Source organism: Coffea eugenioides, chromosome 5, assembly GCF_003713205.1.
Source record: "Coffea eugenioides isolate CCC68of chromosome 5, Ceug_1.0, whole genome shotgun sequence".
Lineage (NCBI taxonomy): Eukaryota > Viridiplantae > Streptophyta > Magnoliopsida > Gentianales > Rubiaceae > Coffea > Coffea eugenioides.
In genome coordinates this window covers 42,397,222-42,416,227 of record NC_040039.1, presented here as the reverse complement: position 1 = coordinate 42,416,227, position 19,006 = coordinate 42,397,222, and the positions used below count along the sequence as shown (strand labels likewise).

Sequence of the window (19,006 nt, the reverse complement as noted above, 5' to 3'; positions counted from 1 at the left end):
TGTGGTTATGAGTTTTATCCAATATATATATATATATATATATATAGAGAGAGAGAGAGAGAGAGAGTAGGGGGCGATAGCTATGAGTGCTGGCAAAATGATTTATGTAATTAAGATAAAAATTAGTTTTCATAAGAATAAAATTGGAAGTTCAAAAAATAATAAAATGAGCTTACATATTGGTGTAGCATAATTTTTCGTCTCTATTAATATTTTTGGACAAACTTAGATATTGACCGTTAGTGGAGCAAAATAAAGCACCTCTACTCTAATATTTGAATTTGTTAATGTCTACCTAATATCTTTGAACATAAGAAAATGTATAGTTTATGTGCACGCTTTAATGTGGACACAGAGATACAAATGTCATTATGTAATTAGAATTAAAGTTTGCAAAAGTTAGTCATTCGAAGTCATGTAAAATAATTGAAAAATAAAGTTCGTTTTCAAACTAATATAGTATTAGGACATATAAAAATTATTAGACATATTAAGTTAGTTTAGATTGTCAAGGTGATTTTTTTTTTTCAATTCCCAATCAAAAGATTAGTATTAGATTATCAAATAATAGTTGATACTCAATTAAATAGACTAAGAAACTCAAGTGATACTCAATAGATTCCACTCATTAATTGATTGTTTTGACTATCACACTTTAAAAATATTTTTGGCACGAGTATCACCGGAATAAATACTTCAACATGCAACTCACGTACCCCTATACTAGTATTAATGCAATGAATGACATTAGTGGAGTTATTCGAAAATGGCACCCAAGAGTTAAGATTGATGTTTAAACTTTTGAAAAATGGTAGATGTAGTGACATCAAGATGTAAGCCATGGATGTGAAGGAAAAGGATATATTAGCTGTTTTTTTGGAGTGTTTTTGAAATATTTTATTGTAGCAGTATATATGAAAAAAATTTACTATAAATTTTTTTGAAATTTTTGATATACTAATATGGATGGAATGTTTTTTGAGTTATTGTATATTACTGTAATATTTATATTTGAAAAACTTGTTTGTTGAAAAAATAGTCAATCCAAACGGAGTCATAAATTTGCTGCCGACAAAATATCTTGCTTTGGCTTCCGTTATTGAGATGTAAATAGTACGAGTGATTCCCGAAAGCATGGTATAAGTTGTAAGAATACTTTCCCCTTGAGCAACATATAGATGTTTTTGCCAAAATAACTCCTTGTCCTCGGAGGAAGCCTATCATATTAATTTGTTTCTTTAGCGAGTTGAAAAGACGACCAAGAGGAAGCTAATGCCGCTGTTGATGAGAACTATGTTGTTGGACACACTCTCAGAACGACGGGTAAACTCACTCGATTAGATTAGATACACTCAGACTAAACGATTCTGAAAGTAATTTAAGAGAGACCCATGAAAAATTCACGTCCAGTCAATTAATAACAGGAGTTGGACAATACGTGAGAAACTCTACCAGCAATTTTTGGATTAGGGGTAGGAGCGGTCATCAGACTGACCGCTCTTGAACGGTCTCCTCACAAGACCCAAATGTGAGGCAAGAAATATTCCACGTCAGGAAGCCTTCAACAGGCCCCAAAAACGACGGCGTTCTAAAAAAAAAAATGTTTAGCCAAAACGGGAACATGACGGACCAAACGAAGAGTTTCAATTTTGAAAATCAAGTTGAAAATTTGAATCAGCCGCACAAAACAAAACTGAGAGAAGAGAGGAGGTATCCTGCTGAAGGTAGCAATTAACAGAAAAGGGTGGAGAGAGCTGGGTATGTGTTGAGTGAATAAGGAAGAAAGCAAACAAAAAAGTGGAGAGCCACACAAAACAAAACTGAGTGAAGAGAGGAGGCGTCCTGCTGAAGGTAGCAATTGACAGAAAAGTGGGTGGAGAGAGCTGGGATATGGTGTTGAGTGCATAAGCAAGAAAGCAAACAATGCAGTGAGAGTGTTGTATGCATTTTGAAGCTGGGTATGAGAGTGTTATATCCATTTTGAATGCATGCAAGGCTAGCGGCAAGGTAGAAGCAAACAGAGGAAATTAATCATCTCACGAAGCCAGATTTTGTCGTGTAACTTAATAGCAGAAGCAATTGCGCTCTCCGAGTTCGGTGAAACATAAAGCGTATGGTGAAGACCAAGGTAATGTTATTGAATACAGTGTGTTAAATGAGTAATATGTAGTTGGTCTATGCTCATCATACAATTTTAGTTTGCCCCTCTCCTGACCATGCAGTGTGTATAAAATGGAGGCGTAGAGTTCATTGAGGTGAAGGAGAGAAAAAGACATATATGTGAATAATAAAAGGGTGTACTTGGTGTTGTAAGTTAATTACATGATGTAAGTTAATTCAGTACCTTTCTTTCCCCGTGTTGGTAATTATAATATCTATTATGTGCAACCGAAGGTTCCAGTGTATTATCCATTTTCCACTGTATTAAACAATTACTTCAACCAAAACTGCAGCAAGTATAATCAGCCCATTTGTTCACAACAATGTATACAGCAAAAGATAACTACAAGTCAAATCGATCCACAATTTATCTGATACCATTGATGTTTTCTTACCTGTGTTTCTTCTGCTTTATCTCATCTCCGGATCTCCCAACCTTGTACTCCACAATTCCCGTTCACCTTCTCAAGCCTTTTGATATTTGAGTACCAATCTTAAACTCTCTCCTTCTGCCACTACTTATTGCTTCTTCTCGCCGTGATTTTCCTTTGCAGCCACTCTATTTCTACTACTTCTTGCTATCCTTTGTATACTACCTGGCAATTTCCAATTCTGCAATGTTATTTTGCCTTTGCTTTTCTTTCTTGCTCTGTTTTGTAGAATTTTGCATTAATGAATATGGGCAATTATTTTGGAGGGAGCGCGGCTTAGCTTTTCATTTGGAGGATTCATTTGGGGGCGATAACGGACCAACACTTCATGAAACAGTCTGTCAACTCTTTTTCTTTTTGTTTTTCCCGTTTCTCCTCAATACAGTGTCGTTCTAACCCTATTGAAGCCTTCTTGACATGGCTTATTATGGTCCATTTGTTGGGCCTTGTGAGGAAACCGTTCAAGAGCGGTCACCCTCCTGCCCTGTATCCGCAATTTTTAGTTTCAGATATGTGTCTTATCGCATGATGATGGCAGGAGTTGGACAATACGTGAGAAACTCTACCAGCAATTTTTAGTTTCAGATATGTGTCTTATTATCGCATGATGATGGCGATCTAAATCGAATCTACGTAAATTTGCTTTAGAAAAAAAAAAAAAAGGGACAGATGAGACTGTCACTGGACCCATTTGAGAACTTTCATGACATTTCTTTGCAATTATTTTAGTAGTGCCCGACAACTTTAGGACCATTATTGGTTGCCACGTGAAATAATATTTGATTGAGATATGTGATTCCTCTGTTTTCCAGTGCATGAGCTGTGCGAAAATTGAACGTTTAACAAACACCAAAACGATTGAGCTGACAAAAAGTTTTTTGCAATTGACCGAATTGTAAACAGCCCAAACGTTTCAAAATTTTAAGGGTAAATTCCACTTTACCCCCTTGTGGTTTAGCATTTTTTCACATAACCCCCCAGTGGTTTCAAAAGCTATACATAACCCCCTTATGATTTGGATTAAAATGTCAAAGTGACGGAAATGATCATTCGTAACGGCGTCACCTAAAATGTCAAAATTACCCTTATGTATAGTTGAAAATTATTTATTAACCAAGGGGGGTTATGTGTATATTTTGAAAATCATAAGGGGGTTATATGGTAAAGTACTAAATCATAAGGGGGTTATATGGTAAAATATAAAAAGCATACGGGGTTAATGTGTCATGTATTTATAAGGGTAATTTCGACATTTTTAGAAGTTCCGTTACGAGTGACTATTTCCGTCACTTTGACACTTTAATCCAAACCATGAGGGGGTTATGTATAGCTTTTGAAACCATAGGGGGGTTATGTAAAAAAGGGTAAACCACAAGGGGGTAAAATGTAATTTGCCCAAATTTTAATGATTAAAGGGAGCCCTTTTTGAATTATCAAGGGAAAAAAGGGAGCCCTTTTCGATTGGTTAGACAGCCGCAGGAATGCTGAATCGTGTATTTTTCAAAATATGATTACAAGTAACCCATAATAATATTATCACTGCATATGGATTTCCATTGAACAGCATTACAATCAACAGCCACCAAAATTATCAGAATAAATATTAATAATTAATTCCATGGTAATCTAATCTAATCTTAAATAAGGGTACGCTACTTACTACTAGTTATCATAAAGGGGTCATAAACTGAAATTATGAAAATCAAAATTATAGATAACGTAGGCATTGACAAACTTCATCCAAAAACATAGGAGTGAAATTGGAGATTGTGGTGCTTACCAATTTTACTTAAAGCGGTTGAAGATTATGGCTCTCAATGTGAAAAACTGTTGTTTGATGGCAAGGCAACAAACATGAAAATCAATAGAGTCCGAAGCATTAAAACTTCTATTTGTTATAAAACACCGTACGTGAAATTGAATTGCAATAGTTTATACAAATTATTGTGTTTGGAAAGCAAATTTTTCAATAAATATTATTTTACTAGTATCACAATTATAATTTTTAATTAATTTTTTTATCTTTTCAACAAATATTTTTTTTTTATCTTACATATATGATACCATCAGAAGTGCCACAATAATTATTTCAAATAATATTTCAAGTATTATTTTAATATTATTCAAATAATCTGGCAATCATAAATATTATTCAAGTGCTAGTTTAATATTATTAAGTACTAGTTAATCATTGCTTAGCTTGAACCAATGCATGCTTGATATATTATTAGTTTCACTCCCTAACTGGCCCTACTTTTGCAGGTTTCAATTTCTCAAAAATTATAAGTAAATTTGGAGCTCTCTATTGGCCCTACTTTTCTAGCTTTCAATTTCTAAAAAGTTATAATTGAATAAAATTTAAAAAATGAAAAAGTTCAAAAAAAGTTATTTTAATGAGAACCCACTAAACCAATATTGCAGGAATTTTAAGACAGTAAAACTAAAGGAGGGGAGCAAAAATTTGAAGAAATTGTAAGACTTATGTTGTGTTTGGAATGTGTGCTTTTTTCAAAAAAAAAATTATCATCTTTTATGAATATATTTTTCCATCACTTTTTTATCTTACATTTATCAAATCATTATCATATATTTTTACAAAAAAAAAATATCATTATCATATCTTGTATGAATACATTTTTTCATCACTTTTTCATCTTACATTTATCAAATCATTATCATATACTTTCACAAAAAAAAAATCTAAAAAAATAGGAATATAAGCGGATCAAAGAAAATCCTCCTGTGCTTGAGAAAAACATAAATAAAAATAGGGACAATATATGAAATCCTCGAACACACAAGGAAAGAAAACATGATGACAAATTAGAAATTAATTAACCGGGAGAGAATCAATTAAATAGTTAAAAATATTGAAAACAAAAATTTGATTGTGGGCGTTTGCAAGCACCTTTTGAATCAGAGGAGAGTCGAGTGGAGGAAGGGTCCTTGGATGAAGACTACGGTTAGTATGGATGGGGACCAGAGATGATGCATTGATGCTTCGAGCAAAACGATTAGGATGGTGGTCAAAAGACGTGGCGGATGTGATTGAGAAACAGATTAGCATTCAAGGTGCCACTGGTCCATTACGCCACTAACACTCTTTATCCATGAAAAACATCAAAGTTTTTCATGTCTATCATGTCTATTGTTACTCTTTATAACCCAACTGCCACTGTTTATACAGTTCTAATGGTATTAGCGAAACAGTTGGACTAATGGCTAACGCATGTGCAGTGGGGTCTTTTTTTACTTTCTGGACAGTAGAAATCAATGTACAGAAAAGAAGAGAGCACTTGTGTTTGAGCCTTGAGGTTCTGCAGATCTTTCTTATCTCCTTTCATATTTGAGAACAGTTTCATCTCTTAAATTGAGATCGATACATTCTGGTTCCCTTGTTAATCTTCCTTTTAGTAGATGGCCTCCACTAGTGTCACTTGTATTTCTTCCATCCTGGATGATCTGCAAGCGCTGGAGAACGATTGTCAATTTTTTGCAAATGGGCCGCCGAAGTACCTGAAACGCATGCTAAGCTATCTGAGAACATTTCTTCTGTGTGCGAGAAAATACAGCAACCATGATGTGCAATTACCATTTGACAACAAAAAGAACCAGGCAGATAATCATAAAGCAAGCCTAGAAGCTCTGGCAGTTCGGATTCGAGATGCCATTCCCAAGAGGGGAAAAAAGATCCGATGGGATGTGGTCTATGATTTAGAAAAAGACATTAAATCCTTCGAACAAGAAATTTGCGAATGGTATGTCTTTTTCTTGGGTTCCTCGTCACAGCAGTCCAGTAATTCGCTCGTTCGACAAGATGACCTTATGGAATTTATGGATTCTCTAGTGAATTATCTTCCAAGGAGTCGGCCGGCATATGAAGTTGGACTAATTAAAGCCCTTGAAGAGAAGCTGGCATTCCTGAAAAACTTCATCCGTTTTGTCACACTGCATGGTGTTGAAAACACAGAATTGAGACCTTTGTTAGTTCACACTGAAGCTGTGGCTGTCAATGCAGCACACCTCTCTTATAAGTGCCAGTTTAAGAAGGGTTTCGGACCGCCCAAGGATATCAAGGAAAGCATTTCGGAACTGCTGCAGAAGATTATTCCTGTTGAACCGCAAGTCCTTGGGACTTGTATCCAGGCCCTGAGTGCTTCAAAATTATCAAGACAATCATACGGAGATACAGATGAGCACATATTGAGTGACTTCCACCATTCTCTCCTGTGTAATCTTTGGGATAAACTAAAGCGTGGTTCTTGTGCTGTGATTTTGCGTCAACTACAAATGTTTTATGAGGGGCTAAATTCCTTGAGAACCATTTTGAAGGAGAAGCCAAAGGAGTTCGATGAGAAAGTAAGAGATCCTACTCGAGTCGTGAATTGTTATGGAGGAGATGTTATTTCCCCACTCTCTCTGAATGCAATCAAAGATGCCATACAAGCCAAGGATATGGATATTGTGTGTTCTGAGTTATTGAAAATAATTAAGCTCATCGATGCAGTAATCACAGAGAAGTGTCCAGAATCATCATCGTTCAATTTTCCTAAGACCAATGGACTGGGCTTTGTTGATTCCCTTCTAGAAAAGATGATGGATGTGACAAGTTCTGAGGCTGGTTCGATTGCTTTGATCGATCATCCAATTCAAAAAGTCCTGGAAGAACTTGATTGTTTACGCTCTTTGCTGAGGAAAATTGTGGAGCTGCACAACGAAGACGAGGACGTCCAGGCAATTTGGAATCGTATTGTTGGGGTGGCATATAGGATAGAGTTTCTTATTGACTCCTTAATAACTGGAAATATCTTAGATTCTTCTTCAATGTCCATTCATTCCATTTTAGAAGAAATGAACATCATTAAAGCTGCGGCCTTGAAGATTTGTGATAGCGAAAGACTTGGTGGAAAAGTTAAGGAAGTAACGAAGAGATTCAATCACATGCCACAAGAAGGAAGTAAGCCAATAGTCAATGATGTGGTGGTGGGATTCGAGGATGAGGCGGCATCGATTATCAATCAACTCAGAAATGGATCACTCCAAGTGAAAATTGTTTCCATTGTGGGTATGCCGGGATGCGGTAAGACAACTTTGGCTAGAAAAGTGTACAATGATTCTTCAGTGAAGTCCCATTTTTATGAGCGTGCTTGGTGTACTATTTCTCAAATATATGACAAGAGAAATCTGTTGCTTCAAATTTTGAGTTGTATTGAGTCCAAGCTTCCTGAGTATGTTTTTAAGATGGGTGAAGAAGATCTGGCTCTTAAAGTCAAAAGACGTTTGCTGAAAAACAGATATCTCATTGTTTTGGACGATTAATGGGACATTGATGCATGGAACGGATTGGAAGCCTCATTCCCTGATGATGGAAATGGAAGTAGAGTAATCTTGACGAGTCGGCTCCGTGGTGTTGCTCCGCAAGACAAACTCGACCATGAACCATATTCTCTTCGTCAACTCGCTCCTAATGAGAGCTGGGATTTGCTAAAAGGGAAGTTATATCCTGGACAAGATTTGGCTCCTCCAGAACTATGTGAAATTCGACAGCAAGTCGTGGAAATGTGTCAAGGACTACCTCTTACGGTTGTCATTCTTGCCGGAATTCTCTCAAGGATGGACCGACATGATTGGAAAGAAGCTGTGGAAGGTTTAAGTTCAAGGAATGTTTCTAGTACGGAACAATGTACCGCTACATTAGAGCTGAGTTACAAACATTTACCTGATACTTTGAAGGCATGTTTTCTTTATTTTGGAGCCTTTCCAGAAGACCATGAACACAATACCAAAAGGTTGATTTCTCTATGGGTCGCTGAAGGATTTGTTCAAAAAACTCAGCTCAAGAGATCAGAGGATGTGGCAAATGATTACCTGATGGAACTTATTAGCAGAAGCTTAGTCACAGTTTCCAAACCAAGATCCATTGATGGGGTCAAAGCCTGTCGCATTCACGATTTGTTATATGAGTTTTGCGTGACAAAAGCCAAAGAAGAAAACTTTTCGCGGCTGGTACGTAGGGATGATAAACTATCTGATATCAATGTGCCATTCTACCTACGCCGCTTATGCATTGATTCTAAGGTGGAGCACTTTGACAACTTGAGGTTATTTTCTCCTGCCATACGCAGTCTATTATTATTCAGTCACGATGAAGACAGTAGAAGTAGTTTTGACCTTCGATTCATTTTTCACATCATCAAACTTGTCAAAGTGTTAGATTTGAGCCAAATTAATCTAGGAAGCACTTTTCCCAGAGAACTAGAACTGCTTGTTCACTTGAGGTACTTGGCAATTCTAGTTAATGGTAGGCCCGTCCCCGCATCAATAAGTTATCTCACAAACTTGGAAACATTGATTTGGCGAAATTCTTCTGATCACGGTTCAATAAACTTTGGAACTTGGATTTGGCGAAATCCTTGTGTTCATGGTTCAGTTTCATTGCCAGATACTATATGGAACCTGAAGAAACTAAGGCATTTAGAGCTAATTGATGAGGCCGATAAGAATTACCATGTTAGATTCCCTGACAACAACCTTGATAACTCTTCACAGTTGTGTGACTTAGATATCTTGTCCTGTCTAAGCCTCAATCCTCGGAAGAACATCAACAAGCTGTTGAGAAAGTTTCCAAATATCCGCAAGCTGAGAAGCTCTCTTAATCTTGATCAGGGCTGTGAATATCATGTAGCAATGGATTGTCTAAGTCATTTGGAATCACTCAGTCTGAGTTGCGTTGTTTACGGCGGTGACCGATATCAGTTAGATTTCCAATTTCCTTTGACTATTAAAAAATTGACCCTGTCTTATTTTCGCTTGCCATGGAGCAAAATGGTAGCAATTGGAAATCTACCCAATCTTGAGGTGCTCAAATTACTCGACCGATCATTTGAGGGGGAAATATGGGAAATGGAAGTAGAGAAGTTCCCTAAAGTTAAGTTCCTGAAATTAGATTACCTGTATATTGTGAAGTGGACAGCCTCCTCCGAGTATGAGTACGAGGACCAGTACTATTTTCCTCGTCTCCAGAAGCTAGTGTTGGAAAGCTGTGATGCATTGCAGGAGATCCCTTCTTGTTTGGGAAATAGTTCAACTCTTGAAATAATTGAGGTGTCAAAATGTCCCAACTGTACCAGTTCATTGGAGGAAATTCAGGAAGAGCAAAGAAGCAATGGATATACTGATCTGAAGATCCTTATCTCATAATGGACGATTGATCTTCTCAAGTAAGTTTGCTCTGGACAGCCACTGTACTCTACTCTGCTTATGTACTCTACGGGTTACGTGTATCTGTTTAGCATCAAGATCAAGTTGTTCTTTTTCTTAATAGTTTTTCTTTTTCTTTTTCTTAATAGTTGTTCTTTTTCTTAATAGTTTTTCTTTTTCTTTTTCTTAATAGTTGTTCTTTTTCTTAATAGCATCAAGATCAAGCTGCAAGTTTTTGGAGGAGATCCCTTCTTGTTTGGAAAATATATGAACTCTTGAAATAATTGAAGCGTCTAAATGTCCCAACTCTACAAGTTCAGTGGAGCAAATTCAGGAAGAGCAATTAAGCAGGGGAAATACTGATCTGAAGATCCCTATTTCATGATGGATGACTGATCTTTTCCATTGTGTTTGGTTTGGTTGGGCAGCCACTTCAGTGTCCTATTCTTTATTAATCCTTTACTTCTGTACACAGAACTGGTAATGTTGTATCTGTTTGTTTTCTTTGCAACTTCTTGTTATCCCTGTGACAGAATCTTGTTTTGGGATATATCACTCCCCGAGTCTGATGTTTTCTTCCTAAAGATTCAAGTTAATGAAGGTGCTGTTTTTTTGCCGCCTCAAATAAGTCAGGATTTCAAGAATGTTTCGCCCTTATCCGAAATTAAGACTGCTTAGTTGCATGTCAAAGGCAGATATATTCGACCAATAGATGCAATTAAATTTGTTCGTGGAATAGAATACATGCCATCGGGTATCATATTTACTAGGATTCAACAATTTTATTAGCTCATTTTCATCACCTTCTTTTACAATTTCTGATCTTTTCTGATTCCTAATAACAATTTATTAAATCATATAATCAAGCAGGTACAGAATTAAGAACCCAGCACATTAATATCTGTTACATTGGATAATCAAAAAGGTTTGCAGCCTAAAGTAAAATTTTGTTCCTCTTTCTCTAAGCATTTGATGCATTTCTTGTGCACCAAAACTAAACCAAATTCAGGATCCGACTAATAAAAATTGGAATCGATTAGATCAGAGGCTTCAGCATAACAAGAAAGGGATCACTTGGACAACTTCCAAATCAGAATAAAAGATTAATGATGAAGGACATGGGCCTATTAATAGTAGCATCATCTGATTTGACTTGAAATAGTTTCTTGGAGTCCAATTGTAGTACTCTGCTTGCACAACTGAGTTTGCAAATTTTCCAAGAACTTATTTGTCTTTATTGGTTTGAACTTTGAATTACAATAATATACTATTGGGGGATGTCCAGTAGTAATAAAAGTAACTTTTGATACAAGCACGTGCCAAAATTGATTGTCGTAAAAATGAAGGAAGAAACCCAAAGTTTTTTTGTTTTAAAAAAAATAAAACCCCTCCCATTCCTCCCTACACTCTTTTTACAATTCTACTCCCAACTACTAGATTTTGAAATCCAATTAAAAATTAAGTAAATTTGTCAAATATAACTTGAAATGATCATATAAATGGTACTCTAATTGAATTATATCTCTCCCAAATCTAGAGTTTGAAAAGTCTATTAAATTATTTCAAAAATGGGATGTAAAAGGGATGTAATTTCAAAAATGGAAAAAATATTTAAAATTGAGTGCGACTTATTACAAAGATAAAGATTATTAATTTATTATTGCTGCCAAATGCACTGTACATTCTTCTCTTTCACTTTTATTCATTAATAAATTAATATTTAATGACATTTTAAATTAGGATAAATTACACTTTACCCCTTATAGTTTAGTGGCTTTTTACATAACTCGCCTATAGTTTCAAAAATTATACATAACCCCTTCATAGTTTGGATTAAAGTATCAAAATGACGAAAATAGTCATTCGTAAAGGAGTCATCTAAAATGTCAAAAATACCCTTATGTAAAGTTGAAAATTATTTATTAACCAATCAGGGTTATGTGTATATTTTAAAAATCATAAGGGGGTTATATGGTATAGCATTAAACCATAAGTGGGTTATATGGTAAAACATAAAAATTATACAGGATTAGTGTGTAATGTATTTATGAGGGTAATTTCAAAATTTTTAAAAGTTTCGTTACGAATGACTATTTTTGTTATTTTGACACTTTAATCCAAACCATTGGGGGATTATGTATACCTTTTAAAACTGTAGGGGGTTATGTCAAAAACACCAAACTAAGGGGGTAAAATGTAATTTTCCCTTTAAATTATCTTAAAATATTTAGCACTAGTTAAACCTGTATAAACCAATTGGAATTGCCACCAACCATAATATACATTCTTCCTATCTATTTTATTTATGCGTTAATACTTGCTTTTTATTACAACGAATTTTTTCCCTTTATTAACCAAAGCAATACATTAAGATGCTCTCTATAATATATTTATACACGACACTCAACTCACAAATAATCCTTCAAATTTTGTTACTTTGAACATTTTAGGGCGGGCATTGGCTATCCGCAGCATAGCCAGGCCTTTCTAGTATGATAAATAAATGGCAGTTGGTCCATGAATTGATGACAAAACTATACATCATGAAAGGACTGCAGTTGTCTGAGCTCGCTTCAGTCCAACTCAACAGCTGGGATCAATCCCACAGGACCATAATAAAATGTGAAAATTCTTCCTTGTTTGGATTGATTTTTTTTGGACTTTTTTTAGAAAAATTATTATAGCGATTTGATATATGTAAGATAAAAAGATAATTGAAAAATATGTTCAAGAAAAACATAACAATTATTCTTTGAAAACTTACAATCCAAACACACCTAATTTCGTGAAAATTACAATCCAAACACACCCTTACTAATTTTTCATTGAAAATTCAAAAAAAATTAGGTGAAACCTTGACGTCTACTAAAACCAGTCAAAGGTTAAAACTCCAAAAGACTATTATGCTCAATAGGTTTTAGTTCTATTACGATTTCGTGATAAGTACTTACTAATTTTTGGCTTTTTGAAATTCAAAGGATTCTAAAATTAGTAAACTAAGTAACCAGATTATTACTACTGGTATTCTTAATTAGTTCACAAGTTTGATAAAGTTAAATATCATATCACTTTTGCCTGTAAATGTTAATGACAGAATTAAGAGTAGGGATGGCAATGCGGGCACCCGCCCCGCGGGGGGCTCTCGAGACGGGGGTTGGGGCGGGGGATGGGGCGGGGGCGGGGGAATATACCCCCGTCCCATCCCCCGCCCGCTACCCGCAAAACAAAAAATATATATATATATATAATTATATATAATATGTAAGTTAATTAGTTATAAACTTATGATAATGATATTTAGTTAGATGTATTATATAATGTATATTAGTTTATGTAATATAATGATATTATCAATTATATGAATAATTATACATGTCTACTAATAGAATTTATTAATTAGTTATACTAAATTTACTAATACATTTATACTAAATTTCTAATTACACTTAATAGAATAACATTTTTTTCTCAAAAAAAAGTACAAACACAATAATGAATTAGTGATTGCATTTGTACTAAAAGTGAAAACTTGGCTATTTTAGTTATATTTATTTCATCATATTGGATTGTATTCAAATAACTTCTGTTTGGTTGTTTTTATGAGTTTCAATTGTAAAATTACAATGAATAATAATTTGGTGATGTATTAATATTTTAGTACTTGATTATTTATTAAAATTTAATTATAATAAAATCTTATTAACCCCGCGGGTACCCCCGCGGGGGAAACGGGGCAAGGCGGGGCGGGGTAAGGTGGGGGGAGCAGGAGGCGGGGGACGGGCCGGAGGATGGGAGGAACTAATAGGCAACGGGGGGGCGGGGCGGGGGAGGGGTCCCCCGCCCCAACCCCGCCCCGTTGCCACCCCTAACTACCCTCCCCCGCCCCAACCCCGCCCCGTTGCCACCCCTAACTAAGAGTGGTAAGTCATAAGCCCTCTGGATGTTCATTTCCACATCAAGGATATGGGCACCCAACTGATTAAGGAACCACATCTCATCAAAAACATTTATCAGTCTTAATCAATTGCAGTAAAATTGTTCCTAATCTGGTTCAGTTCAGAATATTAATGTTGTCTACATAAAATCTTGCTAGATAAATTAAGAAAAATAAAAACAACAACAGCATGAGGAAAATGCACAGCTTGCATTTAGATAGAGGAATAGTACTAGAATGGACATGGCATTTAGAATAAATGGAGACCAACAACCTTGGTGGTAAAGGTTTAATGTGTTTTCTGATATTGGACAGACCTTTGAGAAATAGATAGGGTACAAATCCAATGCTTGATAACTTGTTCAAATTGAGCTCATACAAACCAGAATAAAATTTATTTTCCCCATATTTCAAACTTGTGGTTCAAAATCTAAACTTTTATTTTGAGCAATTTGGATGTGATAGTTCACTAACAAGTGTCGAGCCTATGCAATAATAATTACTAAAAAGTCCTAGTTATCACCACAATTAATTATAGAACAAATCCAAATACTGGAGTAGGGACCTTAGGTGTGTAACGGGTTATTTGATTCACCCTATTCCTGAAGAGTTTGCTTGATCCGATATACCGAAATTATCTATAAAAGTATTAGGGGGTGCTTGGTTTGAGGGTATGGAATTCAGGATTTGGAATGATGTCCATTTTAAGTGCTTGGATAATAGGTGTGGGATTCAAGATTTTGGAATGAATTCTAAAAAAATAGCAACTCTCCATTCCTGAATGAATTGGTGGGTTTTGTTAATTCCTATATTTGATTCCAAGATAATTTTTATAAAACATTTTTTTTTATTCACTGACCCCTTCACCCTCGTTCAGTCATCTTCCCTCCGGTCTTCTCCCATCATCTCCCACCACTCTGTCTCCTCTTCCATGGCATCCAAAAATTTTCCTTGTTGCCATCACTCGACATCTCAAAAACTTCCACCTTCCCCCTCACTAGTATCACTCCTTCCTCACCCTCAAAATCCTAACCCTAGACCCCCCAAATTTCATCCATCACAACAAGCTCCTACACAACCTCACCTCTGATTTTAAATCAGTACCAGAATTTATAGCTGCAATCTCAAGGGGTTCAACTTCAACTTGAGAAAGAAACCGGTCGGCTTGAGTTTGGTGCCACCCCACTCAATGTTCCTTAAATCTGTTTGCAAGCCATTGACAGGTTCTCAATTTGGATTGTATCAGTTGACAAGAAAAAAGAAAAGGTGGTGTTGCTTCATCATATGAGCAATATCTGCAAGTATAAGAGAAAAGGACAAAAAATGGGAAAAAAAAACAGAAGGCCTTGATTGGGGATGGTCTGATGATGGCTGGTATTGTATGAAGGAACTCCGAGTTTGGCTATAATGGAGTCAAGTAGCTAACGGGAAATGGGTTCTTCAGTAACTTCTTTTGCTTACTTTTGTTTTGTGTTGTATGCGTTGACTTGTAAAATCTAGGTGCGAAGAGTATTCCAAGCAAGTCTGTATATTTGCTTTGCCTCGTTCTCCGCCAAATGAATGCTGTACAGCCTAAGAAATTCTTTATAGTTGGATGATGGCTGGTGATTGTTGCTAAAGGCTCCGTATGATTGAACCCAACAAAGAAAAAGATAGGCAAAAATGCAATAATAATTTTGATACCCATTCCACTAAAAATTGTACCAAGCAGTAGTGATTTCAATGATACCCGGAGCTTATACCCATACTGATTTTTTATAATTCATTCCGTATCCAATACCAATTCCGGAGCATGAACCAAGTGCTCCCTTGAATTTGCATACAAAGGCAAGTAGAGTCGATTCCACAGGGAACGGATAGGAAGTCATTTCTTTCCAAGTCAATAGAACAAAATTCGGGGATATTTAATAGAATGAAAATGAAAATAAAATAAACAAAATGCAAACGCTAATTCAACAAGTACAATTTACTAAAAATAGCAATTAATAAAATTCTACCAAAAAGATCAACTTTTTAGGTATGGTTCAATTAAATGCTCATCGATACAAAGATATTACATTCATTCGTTACTAGATTAGTTATAACCATCAACAAGTTCTGACAGCCAGTTTTTCTTACTTTTTTGACAGCCAAGGTACGACCGTTGACTGCTTCTCTAACCAGAAAACAACCCTAGGTACGACAGTATGAATTTAATTATCCAGTTGCATTAAAGTTAGAAAAACTCAATCCTAACCAATAAACACGCTAAGAGGATTTATTTAAACTAGATCTTACATTTTCCCAACACAAAGCCAATAATGGTGGTTGTCACTAGTTGTCAACTAAACGAACAATTACGGATTTAATTTAGTTGACATGATAGCAGGCGATTAGATTAAATTAAATATCCGGCCGTTAATACTCAATTAATAAAATAACCATAAACAGTTAATTCAGGAAATGCACGGATAGTAACGGATTGGAAGAAATAGCGAAAGTTCGATTAGATCTTACAGATGTTATGGGCCGCGCCTTCACGTCGGCCTTTGGGTAGAGAAGAAACCTAGTCGCTCCTCATCATATCAATCACGCATGGTTTGATTGCCAAAGAATTGAAAGATGAATTAACGAAGGAACGAAAGAGAAAGTCTCTTAGTTTCTTTTCTTCTTTCATGTCCGCACTGGAGCAAAGTCAAGAAAATGGGCTAAAGACAGTCGTGCAAAAGCAAAAGCAGAGAGCAAAAATCGTTTAACAGGGAAAGAAACTAAAGCTAATATATCGATCCTACGTGAATCTGGCTTTTTTTTTTCAATTTGCAGCAGATAGCCGCTGGAAAAAAAAGGAAAACGTTAGAGCACTACTTTCTCCAGGAGGAGAGTTTTAATCCTCTGCATCTCCGCGGCCCACCAACCTTTTAATTTCCTAATTTCTCATTTTTCTTTACCAATCCCGTGGGGTCCGTTTTTTGGGCATCTTTCTATAGTTTCTGGCATGGGCATGCCTTAAAGTAAAAAGTCTTCTGAAAATTTGCCCCGAGATACCATTTTTAACACCAATCGCCTGCGATTTACACAAATATCAAATATGGACAAAATCTCAATACTTAGCACAATAAATAGCCAAAATTATGATCAAATAACAGCGCAAAAGGTGCCCAATAATTGCTCCATCAAATCTCCCCACACCTAGACAATGCTTGTCTTCAAGCATTTCGAAACTCAGAAATACAATCAAGAAAGCAAAGGTCATGCAGTAATCTACACTAACACAAGCATCCCGCATTCTTGATAATGTCGCCAAAGTGAGAACACACCGGACAGGTAGTTATCTAAAGAGTATGAACAGTAATACTCATCACATTCAAGAAAATATGTAGATATTAGGAACGCTCAAATCAATATCACAGAATGACATTACCATTCACATCTCCACCACTCAAAAGTGAACTCAATACAAAAATCAAAGGGACTTTAATAGGGTTGTAATGGGGCTTAGGTAAAAGGCAGGATAAGAAGGTAAAGATAGTGTGTAATGTGTCAAAAGAATGTCCGATATCCATTTGCATAACCTTAACACTTTACTGGAGAAATTCCAAAAGCAAGGCATTTTCATTTGCTATACCCACTGTGCAAGTGTCAAAATTTCTTCTTTTTTTTTGAAAGGGTGTCTTGCAAGGAGTGGGTACGCCATGAAATAAAGAGTCTTCTGTTCACCAGTCTGTAGACAATTTCTCCTTTTTTCATTTCTTTTTTTCTTCTTTTTTCTTTTGATCTCAGATGCACAGAATCAGCACCATACAACTTCTATTCTGACAACACTTTACCCTAGATTTATTTTCCTTGCAACAAACAATGAAATTCAGACATCTCTTAACGACATAAGGTTGAACAAGACAGTCTTAAAAAAGTCCTGGGTTATCAAACACGGCAAACAAACAAAGGAAAAGGATAAAAACTCAAATTGATTCTCTATTGGAAAACAAAATGAGGGCATGATTTGTAAAAAGTTAAAGAAGGTTAAATCCTAAATGCCCTTATCATTTCAAATGCATCTAATTCAACAAAATGTGACATTAACATGTACAAAATAGCAAATTCTAGAATGCCAATACTATGTGTAATACCCACTCAATAACACAAACGAAGCAAATAAGAATAATGTGCTCGTGCATGGCTCAAAAGCTCCCAAAAGTTTCAAGAATAGGTCAAGTCCAGCATATTCAACATTCAATGATATTGCCAAGGAAAAGTAAAATGCACAACTAGCATATATGATCACATACACGTGCACTCTGATTGTGCAATCCATCATAGCAACATACTCTAGCAGTTAACAAATGTAGAACTAAAGAAATCAACCAACTATACTTTTTTTTTGGTTTTCTGTTTGTTTCATTTTTTTTTGTTTTTGTTTTTGTGTTTTTATTTTTGTTTTTTTTAAGCAAAAAGAAATAATAGAAACTATCCCCCCCACACCTAAAACCTACATTGTTCTCAATGTAGCAAAGACAAATAAAGCGTATGGATAAAGGGGACGAAATTTTCCTGACTATCGAGAGGGTGCAGCGAGACATTAAGGGGGAGGAGGATGAGGCGGTTGGAATCCAATATGAGCAAAGAAATCTGCCTAATTCTCCGTTTAAATACGGGCGAAAACCTGCAGCGCTGCAAGACGGCGGCGGATGCGAAGTGAAATCGCTACTCCGGGTAGCAGATGGCAGGCGGGCAACTTCGGTGACGACGAACGGCAATAGCTACGGCGATGGGTGGACTGCAAAGGTCGCGAATTAGCGGCGTCGACGGCGTGCGGATCAGCAGCAGCGGCAATGGCAGCGGACGAACAAAAAAATGGGGAAAAAATAGAAATTGAAACTAAGACAAAACGACGGAAAGTGAAAAGTAGAAACTAAGACAAAGAAATTTGAAAAGATCAGACAAAACAAGAAAAGAGAAAAGTAGAAAAGTGGGGTTAGACATGGTCCTGGTCGCGTTTGACTTTTGTTGTCGCAAAGGTTGGAAGGCGTGGGCACGTCTTGGAATGTGAGGTCGTCTGCCTATAATATGCCCAATATAATCTGCTGTGTGGCGTGGGCACGCCTTGGAGGTGGAAGTCCTCTGTCCACCAAATTTTATAAACGCCCATGTGCGATGAATACAAGGCGCGGGCACGCCTTGTAACATGAAATCTTCTGCCCACGAATTTTTTTGCTCCCAACCTAGAATAAAACTGCACAGAAACTCTCATGACCTACAATACAGGTTGTTTGTCAATAGGAAATTAAACCCACTAATTTTGAAC

General features: G+C 36.1%; 2 protein-coding genes across 2 annotated transcripts; both read left to right on the top strand.

Annotated features, from left to right (window-relative positions):
- The first annotated feature begins 6,008 nt into the window (after nucleotides 1-6,008).
- On the top strand, nucleotides 6,009-7,910 carry LOC113771714 (putative late blight resistance protein homolog R1A-4). The gene has a single exon (XM_027316283.1). The coding sequence runs from the start codon at nucleotides 6,009-6,011 to the stop codon at nucleotides 7,908-7,910; it is 1,902 nt and encodes a 633-aa protein (XP_027172084.1).
- Nucleotides 7,911-7,999: 89 nt separating this feature from the next.
- On the top strand, nucleotides 8,000-10,343 carry LOC113770843 (putative late blight resistance protein homolog R1B-16). Its single transcript, XM_027315451.1, has 2 exons — nucleotides 8,000-9,811; nucleotides 10,004-10,343. The coding sequence occupies exon 1, from the start codon at nucleotides 8,151-8,153 to the stop codon at nucleotides 9,789-9,791; it is 1,641 nt and encodes a 546-aa protein (XP_027171252.1). The 5' UTR covers nucleotides 8,000-8,150; the 3' UTR covers nucleotides 9,792-9,811; nucleotides 10,004-10,343.
- Nucleotides 10,344-19,006: the final 8,663 nt, after the last annotated feature.